The sequence below is a fragment of the Papaver somniferum genome, chromosome 1, assembly GCF_003573695.1.
Source record: "Papaver somniferum cultivar HN1 chromosome 1, ASM357369v1, whole genome shotgun sequence".
Lineage (NCBI taxonomy): Eukaryota > Viridiplantae > Streptophyta > Magnoliopsida > Ranunculales > Papaveraceae > Papaver > Papaver somniferum.
The window spans coordinates 102,428,917-102,453,550 of record NC_039358.1 but is presented as its reverse complement, the minus strand read 5'-3'; the positions used below and the strand labels follow the sequence as shown (position 1 = coordinate 102,453,550).

General features: G+C 36.3%; 1 protein-coding gene across 5 annotated transcripts; it reads left to right on the top strand.

The window, feature by feature from the left end:
* The first annotated feature begins 9,694 nt into the window (after positions 1 to 9,694).
* Positions 9,695 to 23,112, top strand: LOC113295534 (nuclear intron maturase 1, mitochondrial-like). 5 transcript variants are annotated; one of them, XM_026543866.1, is made up of 5 exons: positions 9,695 to 12,086; positions 12,975 to 13,073; positions 13,156 to 13,280; positions 15,555 to 15,751; positions 22,801 to 23,112. In XM_026543866.1, exon 1 carries the CDS (start codon positions 9,772 to 9,774, stop codon positions 11,887 to 11,889), a length of 2,118 nt encoding a protein of 705 aa, XP_026399651.1. In that variant the 5' UTR covers positions 9,695 to 9,771; the 3' UTR covers positions 11,890 to 12,086; positions 12,975 to 13,073; positions 13,156 to 13,280; positions 15,555 to 15,751; positions 22,801 to 23,112. The 5 variants fall into 5 exon arrangements, with proteins under 5 accessions (XP_026399651.1, XP_026399659.1, XP_026399666.1 ...); XM_026543874.1 differs by lacking the exon at positions 22,801 to 23,112 and adding an exon at positions 18,347 to 18,412; XM_026543881.1 differs by lacking the exon at positions 22,801 to 23,112 and having other exon boundaries at positions 13,192 to 13,280; positions 15,555 to 15,956.
* Positions 23,113 to 24,634: the final 1,522 nt, after the last annotated feature.

Sequence of the window (24,634 nt, the reverse complement as noted above, 5' to 3'; positions counted from 1 at the left end):
CCAGACTTATCTGAAAACGCCTTTAGAGTTATCAGTAGGGATAGATCCAACAAGTCAGATCGCGCACACGTTTCATAAAGAAGGGGTACTAAAACTGATGAAAATAACACATGCAAGATCCAATCTGTCTGCAATCCACCTCACTAGAGAAGATGAAGCTCGTTATGAACGCGACAGAGCAAAGAGGAACCATCCAGTCGACCTTATCACTCTCAAGGACCAGATGACGCTCTAAACTTGGAGATTCTGACGAATATTTGCTCCAAAATTCATTTAGGTCAAGGGCCCTCAACCTGGTCACAGGACACTCAGGAAGTTTACTTTACTTTACTATTTTACTTATAAATTTTTCATTATGTATCCGGTTGACCTAGTTTTTTCTCGTCGGATTAGTCTTTTCGTCGTTTACATGATAAACTTAGTGGAAACTTGGAAAGGCTCCAAAGAACTCGTGACCTAGAAAAAAGCGTTGTAGAACTATATAAGGTCATAAATCGCCAGCCTATATGCATCTTGTCGTTTTCATATTTCATAGGATCATGACCAGAACGCGACAAAGTATAAGATGATACTAGATTCCAAGACATTGCTCGGCCAAAGCTCATGCTTATCCTAAGATTCAAAGCCGTCGGTCGATATGCTATCTCAACACCCGTCCCGTCAGAAAGAAGAGGAGTCCTAGAAATTGTACGACTAAGTCATATGAAAATGTTATTCAGAATATTTACCCCGCATAAATTTCTTGAGAAACATATCTGGACTTCCATTAAAGAAGATAAAAAAATTTCTAAGACTTAAAAATTTAAATGCTTCGCACCACCTTTACAAAAAAAAGAAGGAACTGATCTAAGAGAAACTAACTCAACTTTAAAAACAACATGATACACAAGAAGCTATAGCTAAGAAACAATCTAAAGACAACGTCGTAGCTTTAGAAGAAAAAATACAAAATATTTTCATATTGTAACTCTTTGGAGAAGCAAGTGGAATGCTATAAAATGCCTAAAAGATAGCAATGATGATAACTTTCAACTGAAAAGAAATTCATGTCATATTAGATGGTTATTTCCAAAACTTATTTACTGCCAACCCAATTAATAACTCTCATCATGATCCCCTTTTTAATTCCATTCAATTTAGTGTTACGGATACTGAAAATGCTAAACTTATTATTCATTAAAAAAAATGAAGCCCGATAAAAGAAGTGTTTTAAGTACAGATTAAACAAAGCTATTGGTTGGTAACCTATCAACAAGCTGGGCTCCAACACCTCTTTGAATAGCAACTCCTAATCTATGAAAAAATCCCCAGGACCAGATGGATTTCCAGCAAGTTTTTTCAAGCAGAATTGGGACACTGTGAGAGACCAAGTTACCCTCATTATCCGACAATTTTTTGAATATGGAGCTACGCATCCTAATATAAATAAAACTTTCCTATTTCTCATACCAAAAACTAGACATCCTAAAAACCAAGTCAATTCAGACATATTGGTATTTGTAATACCACTTATAAATTAATAACAAAAGTTATAGCTAACAAAATGAAAATCTCCTAGAAAATATAAATTCCCCTTTCCGGGCTGCCTTCATTTCTAAAAGACAAATCTCTGATAACATAGTGATAACACATGAATTTATCCATTCTTTCAAAAAAAAAAAAAAGCAAGAACAATAGATTTAGGTATTAAAATTGACATGTCAAAAGCTTTTGACATGGTCAACCGGGATTTGCTAGCAGCCCTAAAGGCTTTTGGTTTTAACTCTTCCTTCTGTAATCTCATTAACCAATGCATCTCAACCTCTTCCATTACAGTCCTGTTAAATGGATCTCTTGGGGATTTTCTTAAACCTACAAAGGGGCCTGAGATAGGAAGATCCATTATCTCCCTGTCTTTTCATCGTTTGTATGGAGATTTTATCCAGACTTGTCATTTCTCATGAATCTGAAAAACTAATTCATGGAGTCAAATTAACACGTAAAAACAACCCTATTTCACATCCATTTTTTTTTTGTAGACAACCATTTTCTTTTCATAAAGCAAATCTAAACGAATGTAAGAACATCTTAAACACTATTGAAATCTTTAGTAAAGCTTCAGGTAAGTTTATGAACTTAGATAAATCAAGTGTCTATTTCAGTAAGAAAGTCCACCGAAAACATCAAAGGATGATGTCCAAGCTTCTTAAAATAAAAAAGATTATACTAAAGGACTCTTATCTAGGTGTCCTACTCTTTATAAACAAAGCTAAGATTAAAACTTTTGATAGAATTGTGGAGAAAATAGAACATAGGTCTTAAGGATGAAAAGGAAAGGTTTTAACTCAAACTAGTAAAATGGTTTTAAATAAATCAGTCCTAACAAGTATGGCTAATTTCCAAATGGGTTACTTTGTCTTACCAAAAAAGATAACCAATAAAATTGATGCTACACAAAGGGACTTCTGGTGGGGAAAATAAACCAACTCCAGAGGATACCACCCAAAGGCCTATACTTGTCTATGAATGCCAATACATAAAGGTGGACTGGGTTTTAGAAGTGCACATGACACTAATTTAGCTATGATAGATAAATTATCTTTGCGTCTTTTAACTGAACCAGACTCACCCTGGGATTTTCAATTAAAACCTAAATATTTCAGAAAAAAATATCCACTTTTAGGGTTAAAACTTCTCCAACCAGCTCATGGATGTGGAAAGGTATTAACAAAGGAATAACCCTTATAGAACAAAATAATATCTAGGATGTAGGAGATGGCAACAACATAAGTATGTGGGAGGGTTATTGGATACCAAACCTAGGCAGCTCTTTGGTTCAATACAAATACAATACCAACAACCATTTAACACTTGTGATTGATCTCATAGATCCAAGTACCAAAAAGTGGAATATTTATTTGATTACCTCTATGTTTGACACCAGTATTGCTGAAAAGATACGTAAAGTTAGGATCTCACCGAGCAAGGTAAATACACCCAAAACAGATAGACTAAGATGACTTCTGACTAATTCCGAGGAATTTACTGTGAACTCTATGTACGGAAAACTGACTGAGAGAAGTGTCAACTCCGACAATCTTAATATGCCTGATAAGTTTTGGAAAGATCTATGGAATCTAAATGTCTCCCGAAGAATCAAAATCTCCACTTGGAAATGTTTACGTAATGCAGTTTTTACTAACTTTAAACTGGCTAAGATACTTAAAGATGTCTCACCAAAATGTACATTTGGTTGTGACGAAGATGAGACTTTTAAACATCTCTTCTTTCATTGTAATTTTGCAAAATCCGTCTGGGATTTTAGCACCTAGTCTAGTGTAATTCTCTTTTAATAATGATGTCACCTTCATATACATTTGTAATCAAGCAGAAAACCAAGTAGCTTTATAATCATAGAAGCCATTCTGACTAAAATATGGTTCTTATAGAAAGAAAGATGCAATATAGCCTTCCAAGATAAACATAGATCATCTAATCAACTAGCTTTAGACATTTTGATACATATTTAATTTTGGCAGAATGGTCCTAAGGATAGAGCACAAAAGTTGACAAAGAAAAGCCTTACACAGAACCATAAAGAAGTCCGAAAATTTTCTGAAAACCAACAACATAAAATAAATGTGGATGCAGCTTGGATTTCTCATTATAAACCTCAGGGTTTTCTTTAATCCTTAGAGATGATGCAGGTGAATTTGAACAGGGTAGAGTAGGACCAACCATAGCAGAAGAAGCGAAGGCAGTAGGGATGCTTCAGGTAGCGCAATAGGCAAGAGAGTTACAACTCACCAACTTCAGCATAAAAGGAGACTGCAAAAATCTTTTTGACTATCTCAATGGGAAACTATCACCCATCTCTTGGCAAAGTCAAGCTATCATGGATGAAGTTCGACAGAAAATTGGTGACTGTCCAAATTTTCGAGGCTTTTTTTATACCTAAATAGACAAATATAGCGTAGCGGACAACAAAGGAAGCTAAACATTTTCGGTTATAATTTAAATTAAAATCTTTCCCCACCATCTTGCATTAACAATGCTCTTGCATTAGAGAAATCTAATGCTCGGCAGGTTGTACCACATTAAATGGCTCTAGTTCATCCGTAATCGGGGCTACTAACTTCGTAATGTTTTCGATTTTCGATCTTGTTTGGGAAGTCACTCTTATGCCTGTGCAGATTCCTATTCACTCCGATCTTGTCAATGCTGGTAAGGTTCGTGAAGTTTTTAATCAGCTTGGAAATTTCGTGGCAGCAGTTTCTCCAGCTGGTATCTGGTTTGAAGCCAAGATGATGGTCCCTTTGAGAACACCTCTCACTAGGAAAGTGGTCTTTAACACCAAAAAGAGAACCTACTACATGACAAACTTTTACCCTAAGTTGTCGTTTAGAGCTTGTAAAAAATGCTTTGTATTGTACCATAATGAGGAAAGATGTAGGGAATCCCAGTCTAGGATCTTTGTTAGAGCTCTGCCTTCGCCTTCTCGTCGTGCTTATCATGTTGCTGTCACCAAAGTGATGTCACAGACTGTGAATGGTGAATGCTCCAAGTCTGGTGGTTTGTCAAATGGCTTGGCCTTCATGGACCACTCGAAGCCTTCTGGATTCTCGGCTTGTCTTCAGCCATCTTGGAGTATTGGTAACAAAGCTTCAACTTTCTCCCCTCTTGCTCTCTCTATTACATTGCCTGCTATATCTGCTTTGACTATTAGAGAGCCGTCGAGCTCTCAGCCTCGACCTGTGACCCGTTTGGCTACTTCAACTCCTTCCGTGTTTGCTAAGTCTCCTTCAGCTTTTGTGTACCCTTTTGATAACTTTACCCTCGAAATCAATGAGAATGTGCATGACAGGAAGGGGAAAATACCTAGGACTGTTTTTGAATCAGTATACTTAGAGGCTAGTAAACACTCTCCTCCTTCAGATGGCTTGCAGTCGCCTTTTTGTCCCTCGCTCTCTTCAGATCCTCCATTCTCGCCACCTGATTCTGTTGCTTTCAACTTATGGAGTTTTGGTTTATCTGCTAGTCTAAGTTCCTCTGTGAGCAATGTTTTCTGGGCCACGTCTTCCTCATCAATCTCGCATTCTGTAGTAACGACTTCAAGCTTCTCCTGTAGCTCTGTTGCTGAAGTGAACTTCTCTGCTGGTGTTGCTCTGCCTCATCCATTTGAGCAAGAACTGAGTGCTCCTCCTTGTTTTGATGAATCCAAAGAATGTATTATTTTAGAACCATATCCACTTGCCACTCTGCCACCGGAACCGGTAATCACTGATGAAGAGTTTGAAAAAGAAGTTGATCTCATGATGATGGATGATGATTCTTTGGCTGATGATACCTCCTTGGCTCATGACCTTGTAAGTCACTCTTGCTTTTCTTTAACTTTCTCTACTTTTTAGTTGTCTGTTATTTTCCTATATTGTTTGCTTTCCGTCTTTCTAGCTGCTGCTACTTGCTTTATTTTTTTATCTTGCTTCGACTCTGGTTAAGTTATTTTTGTGATCAAAGATGAAGTTTTTATGTTGAAATATGAATGGCTGCTGCTCTGACAAAAAATGGAGACACTTATTTAGTTTATTAGAAAGTATAAACTAGATGTTGTTTGCCTGCTTGAAACAATGGTCGATACAGACACTGTTAAAAAATACACTCACCACCTGTCGTTTGATGCTTGGTCTTTCCTTCCGTCGGTTGGTAAATCGGGTGGTCTTGCTTTAGGTTACTTTGAATATTGAAGTTCTAGGTTCCTCCCTTAATATGATTCATATTATGTGTGACATCACTCCTGCAATCAAAAATTGTGTTGTTTCCTTTATTTATGGGTCTTTATCAGTGTGTGGCAAAAGACATCAATCGAAATTTTTAAATGACATGCTAGCAAATAACAATAATCCCTGGTTGCTAGTTGACGACTTTAATTTCATATTGCATAGTTCTGAAAAACAAGGTGGTAATGATGATGCTTCATTTCCTCCGAATTTTGTTAGAGAAAGCTTACTTAAGATGAATATGAATGAAGTTTTTTCATTTGGAAACCCGTTTACTTGGTGTAATAGAAGATTTAAGAACCCAACTGAATTAATTTTTGAAAAGTTGGATCGTAGTTTTATGAATGATAAATGGCTTTCGGTTCTTCCTCAAACTAGAGTCACAAATCTAGGTAGGATTTATTCTGATCACAACCCCATTTTGGTGAAATGCTTCCACCATGAGAGGAATGTTAATATCCCATACAATTTTTTTAAATGTTGGCAACTTAACCCTGATTTTAAAGAAGTTCTGGCTGATTCTTGGTCTCATGGTGTCAATGGCTCTCCTTCCTTTGTTGTTGCCAATAAGCTTAATCATGTGAAAAATGTTCTAATCAAATGAAATGTTAATTCTTTTGGTCACATCAAAACTACAATAGGAAAGTTAAATGCTGAAGCAGAAAAATTGCAAGCTTTGCCATATTCTCCTCAGATTGGTGGTTTTATCTTGAACTATTCAAATCAGCTTGATTACTGGTATGAAATTGAACATTGCTTTTATAAAAAAAAGTCTATAATTAGTTACTTCATGCATTATGATAAGAATACTAGCTTCTTTCATAACACTGTTAGACTGAGGAACATGTACAATACCATTCATACAATTATAGATGACCAAGGGAACTTGATTGATAATAAAGATCAGGTAGCAGACTTGCTTTCTAGACACTTTAAGAAGATTTATACTTCTTCCAACCCTTGTGTTCAGGACATTCATGATTCCTTAAGGGTTGTCATTCCATTAATTAAAGAGGATATGAATGAATCTTTGACTGCCATTCCTTATGTTCAAGAAATTTGGGACACTGTTAACATGATGTCTCCTTGGAGTTCTCCGGGACCGGATGGTTTCCCTCCTAGGTTCTTCAAGGATAACTGGGATACTGTTAAAGAGGATGTTTTCTCTCGTGTGCAGAGTTTTTTAGGAACAAATTCCTTCTTAAACAAGTGAATTTTTCCTACATTACTTTGATCCCTAAGATAAAAAAACCCTGTCTCTCCACATGATTTTAAACCGATTAGTCTAGCAAATTGTGTGTATAAAATTATCTCTAAGATTTTAACTATAGGTTGAAACCTCTTCTAGATTCTCTGATCTCTCCCTTCCAATATGCATTTGTTGCTAATAGGCAGATCCATGACAATATTGTAATCACTCATGAAATTCTGCATTCATTTAAAACAAAAAAGAATAAATCGAAGAATAATTATATGGCTATTAAACTTGATCTCTCAAAAGACTTTGATAGGCTTGAGTGGTCTTTTATCATTGTTGTTTTTAAAAAGTTGGGATTCTCTGATGATTGGTGCAAGTTAGTCTATCAGTGTATCATCACAGTATCTTATTCTGTTTTGGTCAATGGTTCGCCAAGTGAGTCTTTTTTGCCTTCTCGGGGAATTCGGCAAGGAGACTGTCTTTCTCCGTATATTTTCATTCTTTGTATGGAGGTTTTATCTCAGCTTCTCTCTAAAGCTGAGGATGACAAACTGATTCAGGGTTTTAGATTTAGGCAAAATAGTCCCTCTATTTCTCACCTTTTTTTTTTGCAGATGATTGCATGCTGTTTTGTAAAGCTTCTGTCACTTATGCGAAGAATATCATAAAGGTTATTAATGTGTTTGCAAAGGATTCAGGTCAGGCAATTAACTTTGATAAATCTGGGTTTATTACTAGTGGGAATATGCATCATAGACACATCAAGATTTTATCTAAGGCCCTTAACATGAAGTTTCTTAGTAGTTCTGAAAAATACTTAGGCACGCCTTTATTTATTGGTAAGGATAAAACTAAGTCGTTTTGTTTTCTCGTTGATAATTTCTATGTCAGACTAAATTCTTCGAAAAAATCCAATTTGAACATAGCTGGTAGAACTGTGGTTACAAAGCATGTACTTTCTAGCTTGCCTGTTTATCATATGACATGTTTTCCTCTTCCTAAAACTGTTACTAGTAAAATTGATTCGATTCAACGCACTTTTTGGTGGGCTAAAAAGAATCCTAAGCATGCTGCATACTTTCGCTCTTGGGGTGATATAGGGAAATCTAAACTTAATGGAGGTCTGGGTATTAGGAATTCCTTTGTTACTAATAGGGTTTTCATTTGCAAACTGGGCTGGAGAATTTTGAAGAATCAGGGTAGTTTACTTACTAAATTTCTCAAGGATAAATACTTCCCTAACCAGAATCTTCTAGAGATTGATAAGGCTGCTGATTCTGCTTCGTGGATGTGGAAAGGCATTATTAAGGGGTTGAGTTTTATAAAGGCTAACTCAGTGGTTAAAATAAATAATGGGCTACTCACACCCATTTGGAATGCTTCTTGGATTCCAGGGATTGCTCTTCCTCCCTCTCCCTCGAATCCTGCTTGTAATGATTTTGTTTATGTGTCTGAACTTATTGACTATCACCATAACTGTTGGAATGTACCTCTTCTGAACCTCTTATTCTCCCCTGATGAGGTTATTAAAATTAAGTCTATTAGATTGAATTTGTCGCAGTCGGACTCGCTAATGTGGGCTCATACTAGGAATGGTAAGTTCACCATCAAATCTTCTTATAGAATTTATATGAATGATATTCCTTCGCCTGAAGACTTCACTTTCTGGAGGAAAGTCTGGGATATTGATTGTCTGCCGAAAGTTAAGTTTTTTATGTGGAAATTTTTTGCTCATATGCTCCCAGTTAACGCCATTATGCAGCTTTACAATCCTAATGTGAATGTTCTCCGCTCCTTCTGTAATGCTCATGAAGAAACTGTGATGCATCTTTTTGTTAACTGCCTTGTAGTATCGTGTATTTGGTTCAGTCTTTCCATTCAACATTTGATATCTACTGATTTGGAATGGGTTGATGATATTTTCTTATATTGGCATGAATCAAGCCTGGGTTTGTCTCCTTTTAAAATTGGCTGGCCTAGTGTAAGTGCTATTGTTATGTGGTCTATCTGGAAACTGCGGTGTGATGTAGTTTTCAAGAATGCTTCTCTGGATATGAACATGATCATTGTTGATATCAAGAGAATGTTAAATTCTTACATTGCTCCAAGGATTACTGTGATGAATCTTGATCACAATGTCAAAATTCCTCAGTCTAAAGTGGAGAACTTTATGTTTGTAGATGACTCTTTCAAGGATTTTAATTTAGGAATTGGTGTTATTTGGTGTGATGCTGCAGGGAATGTAAGAAAGGTGCGCTCGGACTTTGGGTTGATTCAAGATGCAGTGGGAGCTGAAGCTGCTGCACTTTGTTTAACCATCTCTTGGGCAGAAGAGATGAATCTTCCCAAAGTGGTGTTTGTTAGTGATTGTCTCCAACTGGTGCATTTTGTTAATGGCCGCAACACCTCTGTGGACTGGAGAAGCCTAGACCTCTTTGAACAATGTCGGAGTTCAATTTCTAGTTTTGTTTCCTTTAAAGTTATGTATATAAAGCGGTTGAATAACCCCTTAGCGGACCGTCTTGCACGACAGGGTAGGAAAAACAATCTTAAGGGTTTATGGTTTTCTCTTCCAGGTTTTCTTGATGGTTTGTTCAGGAAGATAAAACTTAGTGTAATTTGTAACTCTCTTATTTCTTAATGATGAAGGGTGGTGTTTCTTAGAAAAAAAAAAAAAAAAAAAACTTCGTAAGTTACTTCTTTTATTATATTTCCAAATTCCAATTTTTTTTCCTTCTGAATATTTCTCTCTCCGGATGCTTAATAAACCTCACTCCCCACGAGAACTAGAACTTCTCCCTGCAAAACCCAACTTTCATGATTGCGGAAATAAATATGTCTTTGACTAAAACCATCAAACACCTTCCCTGCACATTCATATTCAGAGCCATTACGACAATCTCACAGAACCCTAACTTAAGAGACCAAACCCATCAACAAAATGAACCACCGCCACGACAGCAGCAGCAGCAGCAGCAGCAGCAAGATCCTTATTCATTAATGAAAGAAGACCCAATTCAGGTATGTAGCGAATTATGGTTTCGGACATTTTCGAGCCGAATTAACAAACCCTTTACTAATCTTACTGGGTTTTTGAAGAAATTTGATCTATGGGTTTTGGCTTATCAACGTTCTTGTGCAGAAGAAACTGGTTCTTTTCCACAGAGGAATGCTATTCATTCGAACGTCTTAAGCAGCCTTCTCTCTTTACAAAATGCAGTTTTACATGGTCATTTTGTATGGGGAATGAAAACACATCCCTTTATTCGTTCTCCAAATGATAAACCTATTACTAGATTGTTTTCAAGACGTAAACTTCTAGCCATGTTACAGTCTGATAAACCTTGTTTTCAAGATCGTATAGTTCAAGAGGTTTTGTTGTTGATTTTAGAACCTGTTTTTGAGCCTCGGTTTTCATTTAAGTCTCATGCTTTTCGACCTGGTAGGAATGCGCACACCGTAATTAGGAGTATTCGTAGTAATTTTGCTGGATACCTTTGGTTTTTGAAAGGGGATTTGAGTGAGATTTATGAACATGTGGGTAAAGATGTGTTAATGAATTGTTTAGAGAAGGGTGTTAAGGATAAAAAGGTATTGAGTTTGATAAAATCGGCAGTTACGGCACCAATTAGGACGAGAACTAAACTTAATAAAGAGGTGGACAGAACTAGGACGCGACCTAAATTGAATCAAGAGGTGGAAAGAACAAATAAGGAGAAGAAGAACAAGAAGAAGGGGACTAGGAGGAAAATTTTGAACGAAGATGAGCCAAAACCTGATCCATATTGGTTAAGAACCTTCTTCGATTTTGCCCCTGAAGAAGCTATCAGAGTCCCCTGGTATGGTCACTGTGGAATTTTGAGCCCATTGCTTTCTAATGTATGTCTTCATGAATTGGATACGTGGATGGAAGGCAAGCTAGTTAATTTTTTCTGCCCTTCTAAGTTTGATTCAATTTGGAAAGATACGATTGACGATGGTAGTCATAATCCTGCATGGCCAGAGTTTGTCCCGTCGAGTGGGAAGGAGAAAACAAGGAAAATGGATTTTATTCGATACGGGGGGCATTTCTTGGTTGGAATTCGAGGCCCTAGAGAGGACTCAGTAGATCTCATGAAGGAGCTGATTGAATTTTGTGAGACAAAATATGGGTTAAGATTAGACAGTTCAAAATTTGAAATAGAACATATCACTAGGGGAATTCAGTTTCTAGATCATATAATATGCCGCCGAGTGATTCACCCAACACTTCGTTACACTTCAAGTGGAGGAAAAATTGTAAGCCAAAAAAAAGTTGGAACCTTGCTTTCGGTTACTGCTAGCTTGCCACAATGTATTTACCAGTTTAGGCGGCTTAAATTTGTTAAGGGTGACAGGGATCCCAAGCCACTACCTTGTACCGCAATGCTCTATTCAAGCCAAGCACATACTAACTCCCAAATGAATAAGTTTCTCGAAACGATGGCAGATTGGTATAGGTACGCAGATAACCGTAAGAAAGTGGTGGGTTTCTGTTCTTATGTGATACGCAGTTCCCTAGCTAAGCTTTATGCAGCAAGATATAGATTAAAATCGCGGGCGAAGGTTTACAAGATTGCCACACGTGATCTTAGTCGTCCACTGAGAGAGAACCATAACAATGGGGCGCCTGAATCTTCAGATCTTTTTAGGATGGGACTTGTTGATGCAATAAGTGGTATTCAGTTCTCACACATGTCATCGATTCCTTCTTGTGATTACACCCCATTCCCCAAGGATTGGGTTCCTGGTCATGAGCGAGTGTTGCATGAGTATACAAGATTGCAAGACCCGAAGTTCTTCTGTAAGTTGCATAGATCAGTGAAACAAGAAGGTTTAGATTTACCTCAGGAGGAGATATCCAAGATTGTCTGGGACTTTAAGACTTGTGGAGCTCGAGGGGGTGGGAGCTGTTAGAAGGAATTGGATCAAGCAGCTACCAAGCTAACACTTTTCTGATCTCAAATGAATTTCTCTGCAAGAAATTCCATCTTTTCGTCAGGTATGTTGCCATCATCTGCTAAGCATCTTAGAAGAACCCGCTGCGTTGTGCTTGCTAATGGATGGCAGTTTCATTGAAGATGCAGAAAATGCCTACAGATTCATTTACAGAGGTCAGACTAATATACCCCCTTGTCATTACTATCATAATTGTTCTAGAACATGCTGCCAAAATTGAGTTTCATTCTTTACCATTCATTGCTTGAACTCATTTCTTTTTATGTCAATCAATTTGGCTAGTTCTTTGTTTAAGCAATTTTGTTTGTAGCATCATGTTGCTATTATTTATTCTTCTCGAAAATATCCATAATTTTTGTGGGATTCCTCTACCTGATAGTGAAGTAAATTCTAAATATGAGATAATTTTCTTTCATATTGTAACTTCTGTCACGTGGAAATTATAATTGACTACTCCAACAGTGATAGGAAATTATTGAGCAGTTAAGCACACTAGCTTGAGTGAATTTTGTTAAACTTGATAATGTGGATATCAAGTTTTGTCATGTTCTGCCGTCCAAAAGTAGTAACCATCTTATTCTGGGTGCCGTTCTAAAGTTTGCTGTCTGCATGTTTTCTATTCAAGTGTAATTGATAAGGGAGCTTGTGGCAAACTTTCTTCTATAATCTATTGTCAACAACTTAACAGTCATTAGCTTTCGCCCTACTCCCTTTTTCTGGTGGTGACGTGGTGTAGATGGTCAAGAAAGAAAAAAAATAATGTTTTGTGATTCTTTGCAAAATCATGGAATTGTCTTTTAGGCATCTCTCTAAAAGCACCCCTCATTACAAAAAAAAAAAGAGTAGATATGGAAATCTGCATTTGTCATAGGTTTTTACTTTTCTGTTTTAGATTCACTACACAACTTTCTTGAACTCTTCTTTCATCTAGACATGTAGCGTGCTTTCATTATCATTAAATCTTTGGAAGTTGTTGTTAGATATTTTGTAGCAATTTAATAGATGCATCTTATATCCCTAACCTTTGGTTTCACCTTTTGCAGAACATTAACAATCATGGCAAAAACCTTTCTTTTACACCATGCATTTCCGGAAGATGGCTGCATGTTGCAGAGAGATGCCATGGAGTCAAGAGTTGTAGGGTAAAGGGTTCAAACTCTCAGACATGACCAATAAACAATCTTCAGCATTATCCCATTGACAGTAATAATCTTCATTTTTCAGGTTTTTACAAGAAGTCTGCTTCATATTATGTTGCAGAATTGTATGGGAGGTTGGGACAAGTTTCCGGAAGAGGCTTATCAACAGATACAGAATTAATGTACTAGGAAGAGGAACCATCAACTCCGGTACTGTTACTTTCATTTTGTTTTAAATTCTACAGGACATAATGTCGTTATGTTTAGGCATTCCTAAGACAGTTCCAGCCATATGCCCTAATTTGGATTTCATTTGGCTATATTTCTTATTTTAGTGTATTAGATGACTTGTCTGAAAGCAATTAGATAAAAAATCAATCAGGAGGTTGCCCTCAATAAGCACGAAATCATGTTATTTTAGATTGATCTTTGATGTTATTTCGTATTTGATGAGGTTTAGGTCGGAATCATTAAGCAGTTAATGAAAGCTGAAACTGTTTTTGACTATATCACCAGTGATTGAAGCCATGCTTTATGTAGAGTTTTTTATGCCTCAGCAATGGGAAATCTCAGACAGGATAAGTTGTTTAAATAAGAGATATTCAATCCATGAAAGTAATAGCTTATATCGATTTATTAACAATTTTTTTAAAAATTGTGAGGATTATTATCAGTACAATGGTTGTTGTAATGAAATATATGATTCAGGACATTACTCTCAGTCTATCTCTCTAGTTTTTCCTGCCTTCTGAACCAACTTCTACTCCCACACTAAACTAGAAGAATCATAAAAGTCAAATCTAATTCCTCACTGATTTCAAACTTCAATAGTGGAAAGGTAAGAAGTTGCTCGCCCTCCACTCAAAATCTAGGGTTTCAGTTGAAGCTGAAATACCTTCGGATTAGAATTTCAGCCGATAGTTAGCTCGAGACAGTGGAAACAACAACAACAAAATCGAGCTTTAGTTGGTAAGTTTAAGATAGTGACGGGCTGAGTTCACTACCAGTAAAAATTAGGAATGTTTCTATTGTTTTCTCCATTGTGTTGTCAGGAATTTCTATCCTGATTTCATGTTGTTTAGATTTATACATCATTATTTAGTTTAGTTTGCCACGATAATTGAGTTCATTCTTTTGTTGTTGATGGGCTTTGGGGATTTCATCTAGCTAGCTGCTAAGAGCTTCACTCCATGTGCATACATTGATTCATCGACTCAAAGATCCGTTCTACCAAGGATATATAAATCTCTCACTAGAGTAATTATTTCAACCAGTAAATTCCTCATACACTTCTGACTTAAAATGTGTCTCTTGATTTTTAGTTGGTGCATCTATGGATGCTTGATTTGTTTGAAAGTTGATAACATTCCTCCTAAAGTAGTTTTAGGTTTGAATTCAACAATTATTGATCATATTTTATTTGAAACATATTGCTGGACTGAATGCAACTTATCTCTGAGTTTTGGATCAAACAGTTCATGTTTCTCCCACTGGACTAAATAGAAAGGTGCCTTTTGTTAGCATCTCGCTGAATACCCAAAGCATAATATTAATATCTAATTAGCATGGCATGCACTTCTTACAATTTCATGTTTACCTTAGTGTGTCAATGGTCGAAGTTAGGAATGAACATCTTACTGCAGTGGTATGGATTAGTAGATTTGAAAGGTAGGAAATCCATTTTAGGTCAGTTCATTTCACCACCAACCCCAAATACTTAGCAAAACCAAAAATGTCCCAAATTCATGTTTGATTAGGCATCCCCAAACTGATTTCTTTACAGGAAATGCCCTAACTGATTTTAATTTTCATTTCTTTTTTTGGATATCAGTTTGATGCTTTCTTTTATATGTAGTTTACCGACCTTTGAAAAAACCAATGTTATGTCGTCCGCCAGAGGGAATAATAGTAATATTGTTCTCGTGTGACAAGTTTTATTTGGACATGTTTGGCATCTCAAAAGTTAGTCATGAAATATGAAAAAAGCTCCACTTATGAGGATTAGCTGATGATTTTGGTTGTACTTACTTCTTTTAAGCCACAAGTCCCAAACAAGTTGGGGTAGGCTATAAAGGAAACACAGGAATTTCCCAAGCGGTCACCCAGCTTGGTACTATTTTCGCCCTTTCAAAAGGAATGGCTTAGTTTTCAACCAAAAAAACAAAGTAAACACGAGGACTTCCCAAGCGGTCACCCAATTTAGTACTGCTCTCTCCCTCTTTTGGTCTATCACTGGCTTGCCAAGCCTATCACCACCCTCCTCCTTTATCCTGGCAAGAATGCTTTAAAATTTGAAGAAAGTGACCGTGAATGTCATGTTGCTGCTATAGGATTTTTTTTTTCTTATTTGTTGTTTTATGCTTTTATAAGTGTCTTTTTCATATTCGTAAGTTCAAATTATAATCAAGATTCTCTTGAAGAATCACGCCACTTACATTTGCAAGTTCACATTTATTTTTCATGATATGTTTTTTGATGTATCAGAGTGCAGACAAGAACACTGAAAATCTTCCCAAGGTTTTGTGGTGTCACAATCACCAAATGGTGGATGGAAAATGGCAGAGGTTTCAGCAATTCCAACAAGCAGGTGTGGAGGAACCTTCACCGAAACTGAATAGTAAAGAGGCTGCCAACAAGACAACTCTTTGTGCTGTTTTTCCGCCTACAGATCGTCCTCTAAGGTGAGTTTGTTTCTTCAGTCATTTGTTTCTTGTCGTGATATGATAATTTGATAGTTCAAAAATGATTTAGACCTACCTACTCCTTAACGCAAATCTGAGATCGTTAGTAATTTATATTTTGTAAGTGCAAATAATCTGATTTACACGTGGCATCATCTCAGTAAAGGTCGTTGCATATGCCACCAATTGATTTGCTTTGCTTTTACTTTCGGCGTCTCTTATTGTACACTAGGTCACTTAATAATGGGACGGAGGGAGTATTTTGGCTTGGTGTACTATGTAGTGTTTTTCCAATGGACTAGGTTTACATTAAGCTAAAAGAGACAAGACTTTTGTTTAAACCCCACCTTCATTCATTACACTAACCTTACGTGAGAGACTCCGGACTCCTTCCCATGCATCAAAGGTCAACACACGACCTTTAATGAAAGTAAACAACCAAAGCAAATTACCCTTACACACCGTGTGCTATCTTTAAAGATCATAAGATCAGCTTCACCCAACACGAACTTAAACAGAAAATGCAAACTGAAAAGACTGAAGCCACACTACTTCAGCTATCTAGCAGGTTCATGCACTTGCAATCTAGTAATACCATACTCTTACTCCACACTTTAGTCAATCACGACGAACGTGGGACACTGAGGTCCATAGAGTAAACTCCTCATGGATCTCAGCCAAACTTTCTTCAAATGAGCGGACAGGGGAAAACTCACTTGCTTTCCTTCTGTCGCACATCATATCATGGGACTAACATTCCTCACACCCTCTGCAAAACAAGGGGGTCTTGGATCTTGTGAGGCATTATCGTTGCTTCTGCTATCTTGAAAAAGTTGTTACCAATCATCATGGAGTCTTTCTCCAGATCTTTGTCCAATGCCGAAAACAAAGGCATCATTGCTGGTTTCAAAATATTCCTTGAAAGCCCCTTTATCAGTCCTTCATTTTGCGGATGACTGTTTCATTTTTTTGCAAAGCTTCTATTAAGTATAGCAAAGGTCTACTAGAAACATTAGAAACCTATGGCAAAACCTCGGGCTAAATGATAAACTTTTTCAAATCTGGGATTTTTTTCTCCCTTAAAGTTCGTAATAGCTTTCTGGTAAAAAAAATCATTTCCATGTCAAGAAAATATCCATAGATCATTAATACAAAACAAAATAGGTTTTTGAGCTTGGACGAACAAATAACATTTTGAGAGCCGACCATCCCAGTCTTATCCTAAAGACATCTAGCGGTCATGATGTTTGTAACCTCCTTTCATTATGAACCTAAATTTATTGACATCTAATTAATTGATCACCTCATAACTCAAAAAATTAATTGACATATTAAATTCTAAAGAGGTTAATGGTTTAAAGTACAATTTACAATATTTAGTCAGTTCCTAGACCAACACAATATATTAGTTGGATTTAATGGTGGCAAGGTGAATAAAATGAGAAGTGATATATATATATATATATATATATATATATATATATATATATATATATATATATATATATATATATTTATACTATTACATTTGGTTATTGGATTTTTGGTGATGTATATGGCTAATTTTAATAGGTTCACAAGGACGTTATTTTGTCTCGAAACAAAATAGAGAATTCTCTCAGAATTGAACGATTAAAAGGCTGTAAAAAAACTTACATCAGCCATAAACATTGTCGTTACGATACGGGTTATTTCTTAGAAATATTATTTGAAGAAACACCACATTTTAGAATTACATGGGTGTTCTTATTGATTTAGCGATAAAGCACCATATCAGGTGCATTGAAAAAATAAAATTGGTATGGCTGAACTAACATAAGTTCACAGCACCATTAGATTCACGAACACGATTCATCAAAATTCCGGTCGTCATTAATAATAATATAATGACTAATAATTATTCAGGCTCATCCCGTGCCGTTATGGCACGAGTTATTTCTAGAAACAATATAAAAAACTTTCTCGGAATTGAACGATTAAAAGTCTAGAAAAGAATTTACATCAGTCTTAGATCAGACTAAAACAATGTCGTTACGGCATGAGTTATTTCTAAATTAGATTTGTAACCTCCTTTAATTATGGATATATGCATATAATTCTTATAATTAGTTCCTCGCCAATAGCAAAAATTAATGTGCCAACAAAAGGCTTACCAACTAAATGCTACAACTATATGAACTCATATTATTTATTCAAAAAAAAAACGGCTCATATTTTTTTAAAACGAATTACCCACCTTTATCAACCTACAAAGAACAAATAATACTAAAACATTTGCAGTTACAACATGTAAAACCCTTATATCTGCCTTGAAATAAATCATTTGTCCTTCCCCAACCTGCAAAAAACGAAGAACAAAGAACATTATGTTAAAAAATAAAAAATTCATTTCAATTTGACTCATTTTGTTTTTCTTGGAAATAACCGAAAAATAAAAATATACAATTAAGATCTACCCAAATAGTAATGAATCACCAAAACTTTTCACTTCAGTCATCGCCGAATTTTAATTTTAGAGAAAAAGGAAATGTTATTTTAAAGCTTATAATTGGCCTAGCTAGGACATGTAGACTCACAAGTTTGCATTCTTTGCAGCCTTGCAAGTGGGACAACAATCTAGCTCGGAATAACATTCATTTTCAAAGATGACACTGAAACCCTTATTTTTTCATAAACCTCCCTGGCTTTTATGGTGATTTCCTTTTTTCTCTGCATCTGCTAAGTTTATTTATTTTTATCTTCTTGGTCCTGATTTGCTTTTCCTCCATAACAACACGATTGAGCATCGTTATCTAAACCTTAAATTATTGACCTATCACTGTCACCAAGCCTTTCTTTATTATCATGATTCACTTCTAGCTTCTCAACTCCTGATTTGGTGTTGGAAATATCGAATATGAAAAACGTGCATAGTGGTGTTATATTTCATCCGGAAATGGTTGCAAATACCGATGAAGTTTCAACACCATATTCTGAGAAGTTTCATCATAATATTCTGAATACAACACAACAGTATCACAGACCACCAATCTTTAGGGATCGACTAAAGATTGTAAGTGTAATCTCTGAGGATCGAATAAAGGTATTTTAGGCAAATTATAACAATGTACCTGCGGTTTTTATCAAAAATTATTATTTTAATCAATTATAAATGTAACGAATTTATAATTATCTGGATGACAAATATCTAAACAAGTTCTCATAGATCAAAATAAGACTTATTGTAGTTTGTAGTATTTAATTAAATCTTTATGATCAACTATTATTCCGTCTCATGCCGTGCCGTTATGGCACGGGTTATTTCTAGTGATAAGTACATAGAAGCACGATTTTTTACCCACAAATCAAAAATTGCTTGCTTTGATAGTGTTTTAGACAAAATGGATGGGAGACTTAAAGGCTGGAAAAGAAATCTCTCATATGCTGGCAGAAACATACTAGTGAAAACCACTCTTGAATCCATCCCGATATAAGTTATGTCCATTTTCATTCTTCCAAAAGCTATTTTCAAGAAAGTTGCCGGCGTTATATGGGATTTTTGGCGGGCAGTGCCTGGCTGGAAAGATGTTTACATTAAGGATTGTAATGGTCTATGCAAGGACAAGGAATATAGCGGCAACAACATAAATAATTTGGATAAAATGAACATGTCTCTTATAACCAAAAGTGGTTGGAGACTCTTTTCGCAGCCAAACTCCTACGGGCTAGAAGTACGAAACTTAGGTATTTACTTTTGAACGATTTTTTGGGGACCAGGGTTTTTTTTGGGACCATGGTTCTATTTTTAGTAAGACATTTAGAAGTAAATCTAGGTCACCCCTTATCTAGATATTTATATTAATACCTAAACTACCCTCCTGATTAATTTTGGGTAATGATTAGTGAAATCATTAGTGAAATGATTAAGCTAAAGAAGTAGAATTATTTGAGAGAGTAAAGTTAGAGAAGATGAAGATGAAAAACATGGGAAACAATTTTTTTTCCAATTCACTAAGCTTGAGTATTCAAGTGATGATAGCTCATCTGATTCTTCATCTCCATCCTCTCCTAGAGTATTTGTTAATCGTCACAATAATCTAGATATGAGTTATTTCTTAGATGGTGAATGTATTCTTCCACAAACTCAATCTCAAGATGAAAATGATGGATTTTACCAACCACAACCGAAGGAAGAGTATTTGGGTACCCAAGTATGCTTCAAACTTAGATAATGGTGTTGGAATTGGTCCAAATATTCATAAAACTGTAAATTTTTATAAAAAAATCCATGCTAGGTTCAGGTAGTTCGGTTACCAAGTGTGAAGAACAGGTAACCGAACACGGAGTTCGGTTAATAAATGTCAAGAACATATAACCGAACACAGAGTTCGGTTTCTTTCTTCAAACACGCAGGTAGCCGAACTTTAGTAATAAGATTTACAGAGGTATGTTCGGTTAGTTCGCAAACTTCAACGCAACCAAGTTCCCAACCGAACTGCAGGTTAAAAGTAACCTAGTGTTAGAAGTTCGATTGGTTCGCAAACTTCAACATATTTTGCGAATCAACCGAACTGGGCTTATATATGCATATATGCAATTAGGCAAACGTTCGGTTACTATGAAATTTATTTCTCGGCGAATTAGGTAGAGTTCGGTTACGAAGTTTCAAAGGTAGAGTTCGGTTACAAAGAAAACTTAACATTTTTGCGAACGAACCGAACTTTTGGACTTCTCATTATTTTCGTAAACTAAAGTTCGGTGATATTATTTTGCGAAGGAACTGAACTTATGGACTTGTGTTGTTCTAATACAAGGAGTTCGGTTAAAAGTATTTTTGCGAATCAACCGAACTCTAAGTTCGGTAAGAAAAAATTAATTCGTGATAACCGAACTTTTTTCGACGAAACCGAACGTTTTGCGACGTAACCGAACTAAAAGTTCGGCTGAGTCTTGTTTTTTGCGACGTAACCGAACTTTTCTCTGAAAAAACCCTCCATTAAACCTCTCTGCAACTTCCATTTTCAACTCATTTTGATGATTACTTCTCATTTATTCAACCAAAAACGAGTGACAAGTAATGGGTTTGTGTGAATATCTTTGTTAATGTTTTAAATTAAGCTATATATATAGAGGTGGTGGTGGTTGGTGGTGGTGGTAATCGGAGGTGGTGGTGGTAATCGGTGGTTGGTGGTGGTGATAATCGGAGGTGGTGGGCGGTGGTGGTGGGAGGAGGTGGTGGTGGTAATCGGTGGTTGGTGGTGGTGATAATCAGAGGTGGTGGTGGTGGAAATCGGCGGTGGTGGTGTGATGAGGTGGTGGTTATATATATATAGGTGGTTATTAGGTTGGTTTTAAATTAAATTAGGTTAAGGGTAGGTTAGTCATTTCAAAGCTTTAGGACATCCCTTATAACTATAGGGAAGGTGGCCTAATAAAACCATGGTCCCCTCAAAAAAACATGGTCCCTAAAAAATCATTCTTACTTTTCACTAATCCGTTTCACTCCTCCTATAACTCTAATGCCTCTTGGGATTGGAAAGGCGTTCATAAGGGTTCCATGATTCTCAAAAATCATTGTACTTGGGAAGTGGGGATGATAAAAGTATTAGCATTTGGAAAGATATATGGTTTGAGGATGAACTTGAGCCTCTTAATCCAAACTAACTGGATGCTGATACTAATGGAGTTTTTTATCTCCTGATTGGAGAATTCTGGAACATTCCTCTTCTTAATACCTTCTTAAATCCCATCCAAATTAGGAGTGTTCTTAGAATCTCGCCTAACACTAGTCGGACTGATACCTTGAGATGGAACCACTCTGGACAAGGTATTTTCACTCCTAAATCCATGTATCAGGTGTTAGATAACGAAGATTCTCAACCTATTGATAAAACTGCAACTAAAATCTGGATAAAACGATACCCAGAATCCGACACTTTGCTTGGAAGTTATACTCCAACTTTCTCCCATTTAGTGGTCACCTTTCTAAGTTCACGTCCCATATTGATCCTACTTGCATTATGTGTAACAATGTTATTGAGTCTGCAGAACATGTGTTTTTGCATTGCCCTTTCACTAGATTCGTTTGGACTAGCTGCAGTCTAAACCTTGATACCATATCTAATTCTTACTAGACATGCTCTAGTTGGCGTGCATTATGATTCTCCACACACCGAACTGGAAACCCTTGGTGGCTGACCTGAAATCTACTATACTATATCTTGGTTTGTCTGCAAAGCCAGATGTGACTGGATATTCCAAGAAATTACTCTTAATCCCTCTCAAACTGGTTCCCAAATTCTGAACCATCTTGAGGCTAACTCTAGCAACCCTATAGCATCCCTCAAAACTATAGCCTCAGGAATTCCCAAAACCAACAACTGTTGAATCCAAACTGGTTTATGTTTGCTTATAATACCCACTACGACAAAATAACCCTCACGAGTATTTACCAAGATAGTTAATATCGCGTATCGGTATCGTATCGGTCGGGTCCTATACACCTATACAAGTGATAATATCTGTTTTTACAGGCGATACATCATTTAATATAGAATTTCAAATAATTATAAAACCATAGTAAAAAATAATAAGAATCATACACATATCTCGATTTTCCTAAATACAAGGTGGTTTATTAGCCAACGTTGTGATTGTTGTCCCATATGCCGGTAAATCTTTTTAATTATCCTTCATATTTTTTTATATTTCTCTGCCTTGCAATCGAAATATGGTTTCCATCTTATATCTTACCATATAGTCATTGATTTTATATTATAAATATATTAAGGCTTTTTACCTTCTCCAATTGACATTGTACTTGTCTGTAAAGATTAGATGCATGTTGATGAAAAATTTATTCATGAAACCGATATTATCGGTGTACAAGTAAAACCGATATATCGGTCTGTACCGGCCTGTACAACCGATAATATCATTTCGTCTTTGTATCGCCGATATTTTTGATATCGTATAGGTATTTTCCGATATCCGATAAAAACATGTAATATCGGTCTGTACAACCGATATTGACTACCTTGGTATTGACTCAATAATTTATGATCAAACAGGGAGAACAACTGGTACAAGAAGCAACACTATCAGAGCTCTTAGCAATGCTTAGCGGCAACTCAAGCACTTGAATGAGCTTCTTTTCTCAACTACAAAGAGCTCAACTTACTGGGGAACAATCCCAAGATCAGAAAAACAATGCAAGGTTTTGGAAGAACTACTAATTGGAGGAGCAACATAGCTCTGGACAATCTTTTGAGCTTATTTTATAGTTTCAGTAATATTTTGTGTGAGGATTTACAATCCAAAAAACACTGTGATTTTGGCCCTCTTGGCAAATTGAGGAAGACTTATTCATGATCCGGTTATATGGTCATGGAGAGTTGCTTCCCTCTCCAGTCTGTATTGCTTTTTCTACTTTTCTCAAAAAAAGAAAAAAAAAATCATCTCAAAGTCATTGAGATACGTTACTATTATACTGATACGGCCATGCCACTCTCCAACTTCAACGTTCACCACAACCATCCTTTTAAATTGGTTTAGCTATATCGTCCATTGTTTTCATACAATGTCCGACTTAATATATTTTTAAATCCAAATACTCTACCATAATCATTACAGTAGGTGACACGCCTGTATCAGCCATACCCCAGAAATGGTGGTTGTGAATGCCATTTTTTTACATATACTAAGCCAACGTTATTAAGACCATGTTGTGCAACTGCTTTCTTTGTCCTATTATGTTGCGTAATTGAACGTGATTTACATGTTCTACCTCATCACCTTCTTCTTTCTCGTCACTACCTTCAGTGACTATTGCAGACAATTTTTTCCTTCTTACGAGCAAAATGAGTCCGAGGCCAATCAACCATTACGCTGATAGCTCTTCTCCTTTGCCTCATAAGCTTTCCTATTTCCATAATCCTTAAACTTCTGCCTTTTCTTTTCCTTTTCTTGCTTATCATTTGTTGAGGTATTAACAGATCTGTAGTCAGCAAGGTTGTCTACTATTGCAATTGCCGAAGATAAATTTTTAGCACCATACCTTTTTACTTTGGCCCGCGCCCACGCTGCAAACCATATGTAAAGTTAAATAACTTGTCCTTCTCGGACATGTTATGAATGTCTAACATTAGAGACGCAAATTCTTTCATGTATTTCTGTGGTGTACCTGTATGCTAAGCTTACACAAACTCTCTCTGGCTAAAAAAGCTGCATTGCTTGGTAGGGAGTGACCATTCAATTCTTCTTTCATGACAGACCATGTCATGATTCTTGGACAACCAACAGTTAAGTTGTCATCAGTTCGAGTCCTCCACTATAGATTTGTATCACTTTCTAGGTACATTCTAACAAGAGTGACTTTCTGTTCTTCCGGTGTTCTGGCAGCTTTGAAGTAAACTCCGTGTCCGAAATGAAGTTCTCCAATGCATCCGCATCCCTTGTGCCGGAAATATCTTAGGTTCTGGGACTTTTATCTTGGTCAAATCCTCACAACCACCACCACTAGCACTAGCAGTAGCATCATTTGTACTTAGTGTACGCACCGTTCTCCTTAAGACACTCAACTCCTCAGTTAGTTCCTAGAATGAGTCTCTGAACATGGTATTAACAACATTAATTTGGCCTTCCAAATCTTTATGATTTCTATTCGCAGTTTGGACAAATTGATGCATCTCAACATCATAATTATCAAAGGCCTTGATACGATTCATCAAAATGGCATTATGATTAGTATCATTAGGATAGCGTACCTTTTCGCCAACTTTATCTTCCAAATATGATAATCGGTTTCAATCCGAGTCTTAATAGTAGCCATTGTGAACCAATAGTTTCAGTGACCAAAACTTGAGCAAAAACAGAGAAAATCTTCATGAAAACGAAGCAAAACAG